General features: G+C 48.9%; 1 protein-coding gene across 5 annotated transcripts in view; it reads right to left on the minus strand.

Moving 5' to 3' along the window:
• Window positions 1-466: 466 nt before the first annotated feature.
• Window positions 467-12,437, minus strand: part of LOC142584798 (uncharacterized) — an 84,015-nt gene continuing 72,044 nt past the window's right edge. For all 5 annotated transcript variants that reach the window (XM_075695070.1, XM_075695069.1, XM_075695067.1 and 2 more), the window contains 3 exons: window positions 12,104-12,211; window positions 9,961-10,068; window positions 467-1,444 (listed from right to left, as the gene is read on the minus strand). In XM_075695070.1, the coding sequence (XP_075551185.1) occupies window positions 1,338-1,444; window positions 9,961-10,068; window positions 12,104-12,211 (323 nt within the window). In that variant the 3' untranslated portion in view covers window positions 467-1,337. The remainder of the gene's footprint in view (window positions 1,445-9,960; window positions 10,069-12,103; window positions 12,212-12,437) is intronic.

The raw sequence follows: 12,437 nt of genomic DNA on the forward strand, positions 1-12,437 counted from the left end.
TTAAAGTTTAACACTTGTGCCACTTTGCGATGCATCGTGCGAGACAATGACAGTGCTAAACTTCTCGCAGGGCATTAACAATGGCGTACAACAAAGCCTCAAGCAACTATGTCTCGCTGTGTGTTATATGTACTACATAGAAAAACTTAAATGTTCCCGCAAGGTGGCATTTGACGTGAACTCGCAATTGTAGTATTGCACTAAATGCTAATGACTTTGAACATTCCGCGTAAACACTACCTCGAATTATTGTAAATACACGTGAACAACAGAGAAAGCTTCAACTACGTCGAATTCCTCAGTGTGCGGCACCCGCATGCCTTTTTTAGCATCTAAAGCACCATTACATTTTTATGGTGACAGGCGATGTCTCTACAAAACAAAACTAAACGCAACGACGGCAATCGTCTGGCGCCTGGGACCTGCGCACGTTCATTGCCAAACGAAGAAATTCAACACTCACAAGGCCGATGTACGAACTCTTGTTGTTTTTATTTCAACATGAAACAACGCGAAAAACAGCTCAGATTTCTACACACTTTCACAAAATCTGCCGTCCTTCATAAAATAAAACAAATTAAAATTGCTTGCCATAAAAAGTGTGGGCTTGACAATTCTGATGAACCGCGCGCTCTTGTTTGATGAAAAGTATCACATGACATTCAATGAAGTGACGGGAGGTGTTCCGGCGTAATATCAGTCGAATCAGAGCAGAAATTCTTGTTACGTTGATGCTGAAAGGTATGATTGAGTGAACGCTGCCAAGCAGCACAGCATAAAGCTTTCGAAGTGGCCGCCAGTGCCGAATGCAGAGCGCACAATACCGTACGTCTTTTCATTAATTTTTAGAGGCACACCTTCGAAGACCCGATGCACGGTCAAGGTCGTGGCTGCGAAAGCTGAACATTATTGCATTTATAAGGTCACCATAGACCATTGCCATGTCCTATGTTTTCCTATGTCGCAGTATACTCGGAAATCCAGAATATGCTATTTTAAGCTCTTTGAGCATCTCATATGTTAGAACGTCAGCAAGAATTTTTTTTTAATGTAGAGGCGTTTTCCCGAGTGCCCGTTCTATGGTTAACATGCCGGAAAAACGAAAAGGAACCTAACGATTCACGTTCTTAGTTCATTTCAAACGATATCTGATCGCTATCTACTGATTACGTTGTCGTGACACGACGGCGAAGGCAATTTTATCTTGACTGCGTAGACGTTGCCGCCGTAAAAGAGTCTTGTCGGCTGCGACAGGTGACCATTCTGTGCACCTTAATGAGGTCTCTTGGAAGTGCAGATTTAGGCACTGTTCCCCTTTCAGCGCCAGATACGCCGTCCTAACTGTGGACGCACTGGCAAGCGTTCCTCACAGCGCAGTCGGCCGAGATGAGCTTGTCCCCATGAGCCAGGAGGCACCGACGACGGCACTCGGCCGGTTCGCAGGCTGCGGCAGAAAAGGTGGCAAGTAAGGGAAATACTGTCAGATTATCAGTCGTTCACAATTACTTAGGCTGCGTTTACTGGCACTACATACGCACGTGATCTATAGCCAGCCTGCACAGCCTAGCTAGCGTTGACTGCATCGCATAAACATTTTTTTGCATATTTCTTCGGTCGCCATGTGGTCAACACTAGCCAGTTTGCTCTGCCTGGCTAGTGTTGACTACATCGCGACCAAACAAATGTCAAAAAAAGTTTATGTGACCTTGGAACGACGTTGCTAAAGGTGGTCAACGCTTCAATTATTTTTTTTTATTCGGTTGCCGCTTAAAAACTATGCTGACCTCATTAACGACAAGCGTGGAGTGTTAAATCGCGCAACAAAGAGCCGATGTACTTTGATACGTTTTTCCTTTCTTTTTTCTTTACTTTGGACATGTGCCTTTGGGTATAATGGCTTTGATGTTCAAAATGTGTAGTTTGGCTGCTGTCCTGTGCAACATTCTGTGATGTGGCACCTTCGAATGGTCATTTTCGGGGGCTCCAGATGACTCTAAACTATAACCCTACGTCCACCTTTTTCAAAAATTGTTCTTTAGATGTGTGCGCTCGTTCAATCGGCTCTATCGGCTGCCTTAGCTATTACGCAGAGTTGCTCAAACAATTTTGTCGGATTTGTTAAATGGCGTCGCAACGCTCCTGTCGCGTGACGCCCGCCATGTCCAGTTGGCAGTGAGGCCAAAGAGGAATACCCCTTTCGTCTCAGCACTGCAGTTGCGCCGGTGGTGTCGCACTTCTTGCTGGTGTATGGCGCACTGGTGTTTTCTAAAATTTAAGAATAATGACTCTGTAGTGGAAGAATTTGTGTGTTTGTGCTCAGGGCCTTCCTTCGCATCGCCGTACAGAAAGCTCGAAGTGTTCAACTGAGGCACCCTTTCCTGCAGTTTCCTCGTCTGAGATCATTACATGGTTACATCATTACATCATAATAAGACATTATTACATCGGACATCATTAAATCGTAATAAGAGAATTATCGCTTTATTCCAGGCCATTACGCGAATATAACAATACTGTGGAGTCTTTGTCTTCTTCCCGTCTAGCAATAGATGAGTTTGTAGCTATACGCTTACATGACTGCAAATATTGCGAGAGGTATCACAGTCATAAATTACGCGGAGTTAAAAGGAACATGGCCTGGCTTGACATGTCGGCGAACACTACCGAATGAGCTGTGTGGTGAAGGCGAGGCAGCTGGCGTTGCGCTAGTTCCTTGCTCGCTGACACGAGTTGGACGCAAACAGGCGTGAACTAGTCGATAATGCATCGTTGCAATAGACTGCACGTGCGACACTTAAGCTGCCAAGCTTCATATTGTTAACATGCACTACTGAAATGATGAGGCACGTTCGCAATGTAGCAAGCAGGGATTGCAAAATAACGTTTTCCCGCGCAAGAAAAGCCTTCCCTTCGTTATTGAGATGATGCGCGGCCGTGTTGGTTTCCTGGTTCAAATATATACAACTGATCGCAAATGTCGTTGGGGTGGTGCGGCAACAATAAGGGTTAGATGGCGTGCTTGGAGTGCAGTTGCTCCTCCAGAGCATCAGTTACTTCATATAATTGGGGTGGAGTAATTACATTAGGAATTGCACACACGCAGAGAGCTCGAAATACCGATTAGACACCTTCTGTTATGCAGTGTAGTTAAATCTGGTGATCGTGATGACAATTACTCACTAAACCTTGATCGAATACGTTTTGTAGCTTTTCACAGATAATCATTGCTTTTTAGGAGGAGGAGGAGGAGGAGGAACTTTATTATTGCAGAAACTGTTGCGCGGTTTATTCCTGGGGTGTTCCCTCTGACAGGGACCCACTGGCGATCGCGGCTCGCCGGGCCGGGTCGAGGGTCGCCAGTTGGCTTTCCAGGTCCAGTTCGGAGAGTCTCGCCTCCCAAGACCACGTAGTGAGTGTGTGTGTTGCCACTCGTGGCGAAATTGCGTCGCCCGGACGGTCGGTACATTCGTGTGTTATGTGCGCGAGTGTTGCTGTGTGGTCGCTACACCAGGGACATGTCCGGGACGTATAACTGTCTGGGGAGATTGCGTGTAGACGAGACAAGTGTGGGTATGCGTTAGTTTGCTGGCGGCGCCAGTCCCTTGTCTGGAGTTTATTGAGAGCTTTGTGTGGGGGAGCGTATTGCGTTCTTCCGAGACGTTGGTCCTGTGGTATTTGTTGACCTGTCGTTAACTCGTGGGTCGCTCATCGGTCTGTCGGGGGCTGAAGAACGGTGGGGTCTGCCGCTCGGCTAGTGAGACCTCGCGCTGCGCAGTCCGCCTCTTCGTTTCCCCGCAGGCCTTCGTGCACGGGGCACCAGACGATACCGTGGGTCCATTCTAGTGAGCGACCCAGGATTCGAATGGCTTTTATAGGGAGCATTCCATTCATGTATAAACAACACGCCGCTTGTGAGTCCGTAAGGACGCGAGCGGACCTTCCCTTGCTCTCGGCGTCGCGAAGTGCGAGAGCGATCGCTGCTGCTTCTGCTGCTGCGCTGCATGTGGCGTGGATGGAGGCAGAGACTACCAGGTTCCCCTGATTGACAACGGCGAGTGTGTATTTGGGCCCGCAACGTGGCGACGAGGGATACGGGCTAGCGTCCGTGTAGTATGTATCTGGGTCTCTGAAGTAGCGTTTGTGCAACATGCGGGCACGCGCTGCTCTTCTCTCTTGATTGTGGGTGGGGTGCATGTTCTTGGGGATAGGGTCTACTACAATGTTCTCTCTAATGTGGTTAGTCAAGAGTTGTGTTTCTTCTTTGCAGCACTGAGGTGTCAGCGAGTACCCTAGCCGTTGAAGAAGGTGTCTTGCCTGTTGAGTCTTGTTGAGGTGCTCCCTCTGCGCTATGAGCGTGGTACTTGATAGCTTCTCTAAGGTGTTGTATACACCTAGCGCTAGTAAGTTCTTTGTGCTTGGGCTTGACGGTAGCTGTAAAGCCGTTTTGTACGCCATTCTTATGAGAGTGTCCATGCGCTCTGTCTCGCTTTTGCGCTTGACTTGATACGGGAGTGCGTACGTGACACGGCTGATGAAGAGGGCTTGTACCAGTCTTTAGATATCGTCCTCTGTGAAACCATCTTTGCTGCGCGCTACTCTGGCGATGAGTGATGCGGTGCTTCTTATAACGTGATTTAATTTCTCTGAGGCTACCTTGATGCCGTTGTTCTCCTGGACGTGCACACCTAGTAAGCGTGCGGTCGGGACGCGCTTTATAGGTTGTCTGGCAATCTCGAGATGTATTGGCGGGGCTCGATGTTCGTTAGTTTGCTTGGGCCGGATTTGAAGGTACTCCGACTTATGTGGGGCCCACCTCATTCCTGCTGTGGTTAGGTATGACTCGATGTGTCCGATAGCTGTGAGTAATGTGTTTTCTCTGTCGCCGTATGAACCCTTGGTTGCCCATAGGGTCATATCGTCGGCATAGATGGCACATCCGAGTTTTGGGATGTTTTCCAGTTGTAAAGCAAGTTTTCTGAGTCCGATGTTGAAGAGGAAAGGAGATATTATTGATCCTTGCGGAGTACCCTTCTGCGGTAGATCTATATGTCTGATTGTAGGCCTGCTATGCCGATGCGGGCTTTGCGGTGGCTGAGAAAAGCCACGGTATAATGATATACTCACTCTCCGCATCCTATGGCGGCGAGGCCATCTGGGATGGTTTCTAAAGAATACATTGTTGCGCCAAAAAACGAAAAATAAAGACTTGGGAAGGAAGAGTACGAAAAGACAGATTGAGCGCTCGTACTCTTCCTTCCCAAGTCTTTATTTTTTGTTTTTTGGCGCAACAATGTATTCTTTAGATTCCAACCAACTCGCCCAGCAACAAGTTCTACTTGGGATGGTTTCGTGTGCTATATTATCAAATGCTTTTTCCACGTAAAGGGCTAGGAGTAGGTTGTTTTTGCTGCCCGGTTGTGGGTTGAGGACCTCTTCCTTGAGCAGGAGGAAGACATCCTGTGCTGACATGCCTTTCCGAAATCCGTACATGCAATTGGGGTGTAGTCCATGTTCTTCCATGTGTTGTTCTATTCGAGTGAGTACAATTCGTTCAAGAAGCTTGCCCGGGCAAGACGTGAGCGAGATCGGTCGTAATTGATCAAGCCTGCGCGGTTTTCCCGGTTTGGGTATAAGGACTATGTGAGCTGTAGTCCATTCCTCGGGTAATGTTCCGCCCGGTGTCCATATTTCTTCGTTCAGCTGCTTTGTAAAGGCTCGCAGGGTTTCATCACTTAGGTTTCTCAAGATGGCGTTCGTGATTCCGTCGGGACCCGGTGCCGTGTTTTCCTTGAAGCTCTGTGCTGCCGCGTGTACCTCCGCATACGGGATGGGTGCATCAAGTATCTCGTTCGGAGGTCCCGGATATTGAGGGTATGGTTTGGGATGCCCGGTCCGGATTCCCGTGTATGTTTGCTGTAGTTCCTGTAAGAGTTCATCCTGGGTTCCCGGATATTCGCCAACGAGTTTTTGTAGGGTTGTGTTTGTTTCTGTTTTCGTATTTGAAGGATCGATGGTGCTGCGGAGTATGTTCCACGTCTTTTTAGTGCTTAGCGTGCCTTTAAGCGAATCGCAGAACGTGCGCCAATTGTCTCTGTGAAGCTTCAGGGCATAATTGCTGGCCTGTTTTGTGACGTTTGATATCCTAACTCTAAGTTTGCGATTTAGCTTCTGTTTGCGCCATCTTTTTGTGAGGCCTCTGCATGCTTCCTATAAGTGTATCAGATGGCTGTCAATAGCCGGCGTGTCGGTATCGGTTCGGTACACTTTAGTGTTGGCGTCATATAGTTCTTTGATGCGTTGGGCCCACTCCTTGATCGTGGTCAAGCGGCCTTGATGTTCCGGGAAGGGCGGACTTGTATCCAAATCGAGCTGTTGCCTCTCCCTAAACTTTGGCCAATTTGTAATTTTGGCTTTCCCTAGGGGTCGGCGTAGTTTGGCCGAGGCGCTGGTGATTTCGATAATGAAGTGATCACTACCCAGCGAGTCTTCTAGGACCTTCCAGCTTGTTCCCACGGTATCGTTGGTGATGGTAAGATCAGGGGTCGTGTCCCTGCTGGCGCTATTTCCTATTCGAGTAGGCGTACCTGGTTCAGTAATTAGAGTGTATTCGTGGCGCTCTATGGCTTCTAGGAGCTTGGTGCCCTTGGTGTCTGCTTTCGAGTAGCCCCACGTGTTGTGCTTTGCATTGAAATCTCCGGTTATAATTAGGCGATCGCAGTGTTCCAGCATTCCCTGTAGGTGCCGGGACAATGACGCGAAGTCAGCCTTTCTGTAGCGGGGGGGGGGGACTGCATACGTTGCATACGACTTGTTTAGGTCTTGCCTTCTTGACAGGCCATATCGTGGTGATGAGATGTGGGATTTCTTCACCGGGGAGCACTGTGAGGGTTGTTGCCAAATCTTTGCGGACGAGCGTGGCCGCCCTACGGTAGCTGGGTTCGTACTGTATTTTATACGCCATAATTGGCTTCAGTTGCTCTCCCGCCTCTTGCAGGCAGATAATATCCGGGGGTACTAGCGCCGCCTGTGCGTATAGCGAGAGGGATGCGTGCTTGCTTTTAATGTACCTACAGTTCCAAGACCAGATCGTGATGCTTTCGGTTTCCATTTGAGGATTACGGGCCATGATGGGACTTAGAGGGTATTGTGCTGTATGTGTCGGAAGTTAGCATGCTACCGTCATCTGTCTGAGAGAGTATTTTACATCTTGAAAAGGGGCAGCGCAAAAAGACGAAGACAGAAGGCAGGAACACACAGGACAGCTAGTCTTTTTGCGCTGCCCCTTCAAGATGTTCAACCAGTACCAACTCGCCCAAATGTCGATCCTTCTAGAGTATTTTACTACTTTTCGTTTACGCTTGGGTTCCTTGGTTAGGGATTCGTTAACGTATTTCTTTAATTCTTGGAATTCCGCAAAAAACTGTTGTAATTGTTGCTGTATTTGTTGTATTATTTGTTGTTGTGATTGTTGCAGTGCTTGTTGCAATTGGTCCTGGGTTACCAGGTTGCTCTCAGACGGTGAGTGAGTCTGAGGCTGCTTTGGCTGTGTTGTTTGGAGGGAGGGTGGCAGTTGTGTTTGTAGTGGCGGATGTCCGGTGAGAGTGCTTAGCTGTGGTAATTGAGATTGTGGCAATCGCTCACAGGTCGCAGCGTGTGCCGATTCAAGCATGGCCACTCTTTTCATTAAAGTTTCGATTTTGTGCTCGGAGTCGGTTAGACGCTGTTCTCGCTGTATATTTTCCTCAATGACTCTCTGGTATTCTAGATTTTGTGTGATCGGTGTGGAGGTGTTTCGTGGCTTGGGAGAGACGACTTCCGCCCAGCTTAACTCGTGTGAAGGCTTCTGCTTCCTTGCAGGAGGCGACGGGTTTCTTTTGGGTGCCCGTGGTGCCCGGTGCTCGCGGCTCGCTGATCGGGAGCGGGAGCGTTGCTCGGTATTGACCGGCTGGCCGCGAGTGTCCGCACTGTAGGTCTCTTCTTCGTCTTCCGAGGCGAACCATCGTGGGGCTTTCGACTTCATCGGGGCTGATGACGGTGTGGGTCGGGGTCGAACCGGTTTGAGTCGCTGCTTGCAGGAATGGTCACCGGTTGGGTGGGCCTCCCCGCACGAGGCGCAGTTTATCTCGCATTTGTGTCCGTCGGTTGGATTAAGCAGTCCGCACACTCTACAGATGGGTCTGTCTGGGTTTGGGCACACGTCGGTACCGTGGCCCTTTTCTCTTTAGACCGACTTTCCCTTTAGACCGACTTTAGATCGACTTTTCCCATTTAGACCGACTTGGAGCGTCGGTCTACATGGATAGCAACGGAGTTCACCTCCGTAGTAGTACGCAAAATGTGGTAGATGGGGACCAATAAAGGTCAGCGCTGCACTTTGAGTGGCACCGATCATCCTGGCTGTAAGGACTTCCACGCCTTGTGTTTTCACTCTGAGGTGGGCCATGAGGGTTTCTGTGGTTGTGTGCAACGGTATTCCATGTACCACTCCTCTGAGGGTGCCTTCTCCTTGGGCGGTGTAGGCGCGCACTGCGTGACTTCTGCCACTAAGTGTTAAGGTGTGGATGTGTCTTGCTTTTTCGGCGACCTCTTCGTACTGGGTCGATAGGATGGCTATGTTGAATCACGGGTTGATTTTGAGTATGAATTTGTCATCCGTGAACTCGTTGTGGCACGCGTCGATGATCGCTCGTACAAGTGTGTGAGTGAGCACGTTTCTTAATGGCAGACCTTGATTTGGACGAATGATTATTTTGTAGTCATTTTGCGGAAGCGGTGGAGGTCTAGCGACTCTTCGCGTTGTTGATGTCTTAGTGGTAGTTGCGGGGTCTTGGAGCTTCACGCCACCGCGTCGCCTCTCCAAGGCTTCTTGCTTGCGTTGCTTTTGTGTTCGTACTGATTGCCAATTGAGATCTTCTCTCACGGTGTTATGGTACAGAGTTTCTTGGCTCACCGGTTCGGTAGTCTGGTCCATGCGTTCTTCTTCGTGTCCTCCGGTAGTTGTATGGAGGGGGTCAACGATCGTAGTCGCTTCGTTCACCATGGTTAGGCCAAGTGCCGTCGCGGGAATCCCCGTCGGCGAAGCGAGCGGCTGCCGGCGCCGGTTAGGGTTAGCGGCTCACCCGTGGTGACGAAACATTCAAGAATCCTCTTGGGGCCCTCGGTGGTCGGATTTCCACGGGGGTGGCGTCGATGCGGTCCTTATAACGTTAGGAAGCTGGTGAAAGCGTTTCGTGTCGTTTTCTGTTGAAAACACCATCAAAAACTCACGAAACTACGGAGCCCGACGCGAGCCGGTGTTGACACTGTGGTCTTCTTCCGCTTTTTAGGAAGTGATTCTCGGCCACTGTCTACTAGAAATATTTCCCGCTGGAAACTTTCGTATATATTTGCCATCCGGCCAAATATCAGATGCGCTTGTGCCTCCTGAAACCTGTGTGCATCACCTGAGTCAGCCCGACGCCTGAAGAGCTTGAACGAAAGTGCGACCTTTTGTGCATTTCCGCTCGTACCCAACTAGGCTGTCTCGTGCCACCTGAAAATTTCAATGTTATAGTCGCCCAAGTGGTGCTTTGGGAACTGCCTGTGGGCTTTGGCGCTTCAGCGGCAGCCGAATTGATATGGCGGAATGAACCTCCTGGATCCTGCATGACGAAAAATGCCTTCTTACACCAGTGCGGAAACGAAAGTTTGGTGCTGCCTGCGGAGCATGACCGCATCATGACCACAGACATGCAAGCATTAAATTATGCGTTTGAAACCTAAGTTTTTACAAGAGTATAATTATCGCGCCGGTAAAATCGTCCACATTATTACTAGGTGAGGGAAAGCTGGTTTCTGTATTTGTGGTGTAGGCCACATACTAAAGGTCACGGAGGGGTGAAATGTTACGGAGGAATGGTATATGAAAAAGCATGTTACAGTAGGGAACGTGACACAGCGCTCGTAAACGCAATAACTTACGCTGGTTAAAGGCGCATCTGCAGTTTTCCCCTTGACATCCAGCGGAGAGGATCTCTTGGCCGGGATTGTTCTTGCGGCACATCTGAAGGCACAGTGATGGGCTGCACGCTGCAAAAAATGGGTTCCCCAGGAATGTTATTGTAGCGGAAGAACTGAACGCTGGGCGAGTAGGCGCCTACAATAGTTTGGTTTGCGCACAAAACACACGGACGAAGGAAAGGATATAGACATGTATTGCTTTTAATAATTCTCGCACAAAGTCCCGACGAGCCTGGGTCCATATTCGCAAAACATTCTTACGATAGAATCATTCGAAAGAGCAAATTAGAAAATGAACAAAACTGACAACCAGGCGCCTATAACATCGGTTGCTTAATTTTTAAAATAATTCTTTTATATCCTTCTCTGGCCTATTTAGTAAAAGAGCTCGACAGGGCACGCATGTGTAGGCAAAACGGGCGAAATGTCCGTAATAATCGCTGCGCGGTTTTCGTAATTCCAATTCAAGAAGAAATGATCGGTGAATTTTTTTATTGGTGCATCGAGAAGGACGTACAATGTCACATACACCTGGTTGTTCTATGCTCATGCATGATTAAGTTACACGGGGGTGCAAGAGCGCGCTATTTCAGCTGGCTTGCGGTGCGCCCTCGTGGCTATGAACTCCAAATTGAGTTGAAAGCCTAACAGTAATTATACATATTAGACGCGTCTGGCATACGCATTGAGCGCAATAACGCTTTCATGCGCAGCATTCTTTGTCACTCTCAGACACTTAGAGAGCATTCATTCGTCCGTCCGTCCGTCCGTCCGTCCGTCCGTCCGTCCGTCCGTCCGTCCGTCCGTCCGTCCGTCCATCCATCCATCCATCCATCCATCCATCCATCCATCCATCCGTCCGTCCATCCATCCATCCATCCATCCATCCATCCATCCATCCACCCATCCACCCATCCATCCATCCATCCATCCATCCATCCATCCATCCATCCATCCATCCATCCATCCATCCATCCATCCATCCATCCATTGGTCCTCCTACGCCGCAGTGCTGGCAGTATTTATTTACCTGAGCCGCGGGGAATATGCTAGTGTTAGCAACGCCGTCGTGGTCGCTACATCTCATTCAAGCTTCGCCATCCCACTCTATCCTCTCATTCTCGCGTACCTGCACTCAAGCCAGGCGGCACACGTAAGAAGATCCGGGCGTCTCGGCTGCGGAACACGGGGTTGTGGTCGCCTCCGTACAAACAGTGATTCAAAAGCAAGTTTCCCAAGATTGTTGATTTCTCATCGTCGTACAGCAGCGCAGTTCCTCCTCTTTCCTCCCTACGTTCACACTGGACTTTCACTACGATTCGCGTATTTACAAGGCCGCTTAATCAAGCATCAAAATCTCTTCTTTCGTGGGGAACATGGGGAACATGGGCACACAAGGCTGTGCCGAACTCCAGCTTGGCTGCGTCATTACAGTAACTCGGATCTACGATACCATGTTTTTTACGCTAACAAAGAAGCTTTTAGAGAGCCACAGGTTCTTCAAAAGGGCGTCAAATCGGACTGCTACCTTAAGCAGATCGAGGATGGCCTACTACTCGGATACTACTGGGCTCAAAGGAAGATGAACGTATTTGTAATGATCTAGCAGTTAGGCATCCTCACGCTCATTATTACCCTCAACATGCGCGAGTTCCACATTGAGCGCCTGCTCGCCCTGCTCAAAGAGCTGGTCGAGGTACACCGCCGCGGCGTTGACTCTATAGCTAGCTACCCGCAATATGCTTCGCATATCATCCATTCCCTCAGTACACGTGGTGTGCGTAATTTCTTTTTTTGTTGTTGTTGAATGGGAAGTTGTAGGCCGAGAAATTAAAAACAACGGCCCATTAAAGAAAAAGGTAATGTTCCCACTAGATGGATCATCTGTTTCTTCAGATTAGTGTGGCGCGATGATGAACACATCTTGGTGCTCCTTGGCCACTTCAGGCCCTTGCGCTATAAGATGCTAACCATCATCATCATGAGCATGTTAAGCATTAGGGAGCAACGACAACAGTGTTTGCAAAACGTCAATATGCAAATAATTAATGCGGACATTGAGAGGAGGCACTAAAGAATGCATTTTCAATAATAATTAACTTACTTTGGGTAACCTCGCACTTGCATGCGTTCGCCAGGCAAGTGGAAGAGTTCAGTTTCTCGCCAAAGCGCTCACGGCACATCTTCACGCACTGCCTTTGGTCGCAGAATACTGCAAATTGGCAAGTTGGCCTCATAAATGACAGTGTCACCAGTTACACGTTAGAGAGAGCTGAATAACAAAACAACGACTGGCTAATATGTTTGCTTAGCAGAGTGCTTGACGGTAACTTACGTGTGATGTTTTGTTTCTGGTACGTGATTGTATTACGCCTTGTGCTGAAGCCGTGGGTGTATCCATAAGCATGTGTCGGTCATTTAGCAATACGCGTACATAC

This window comes from Dermacentor variabilis, chromosome 6 (genome assembly GCF_050947875.1).
Source record: "Dermacentor variabilis isolate Ectoservices chromosome 6, ASM5094787v1, whole genome shotgun sequence".
NCBI lineage: Eukaryota > Metazoa > Arthropoda > Arachnida > Ixodida > Ixodidae > Dermacentor > Dermacentor variabilis.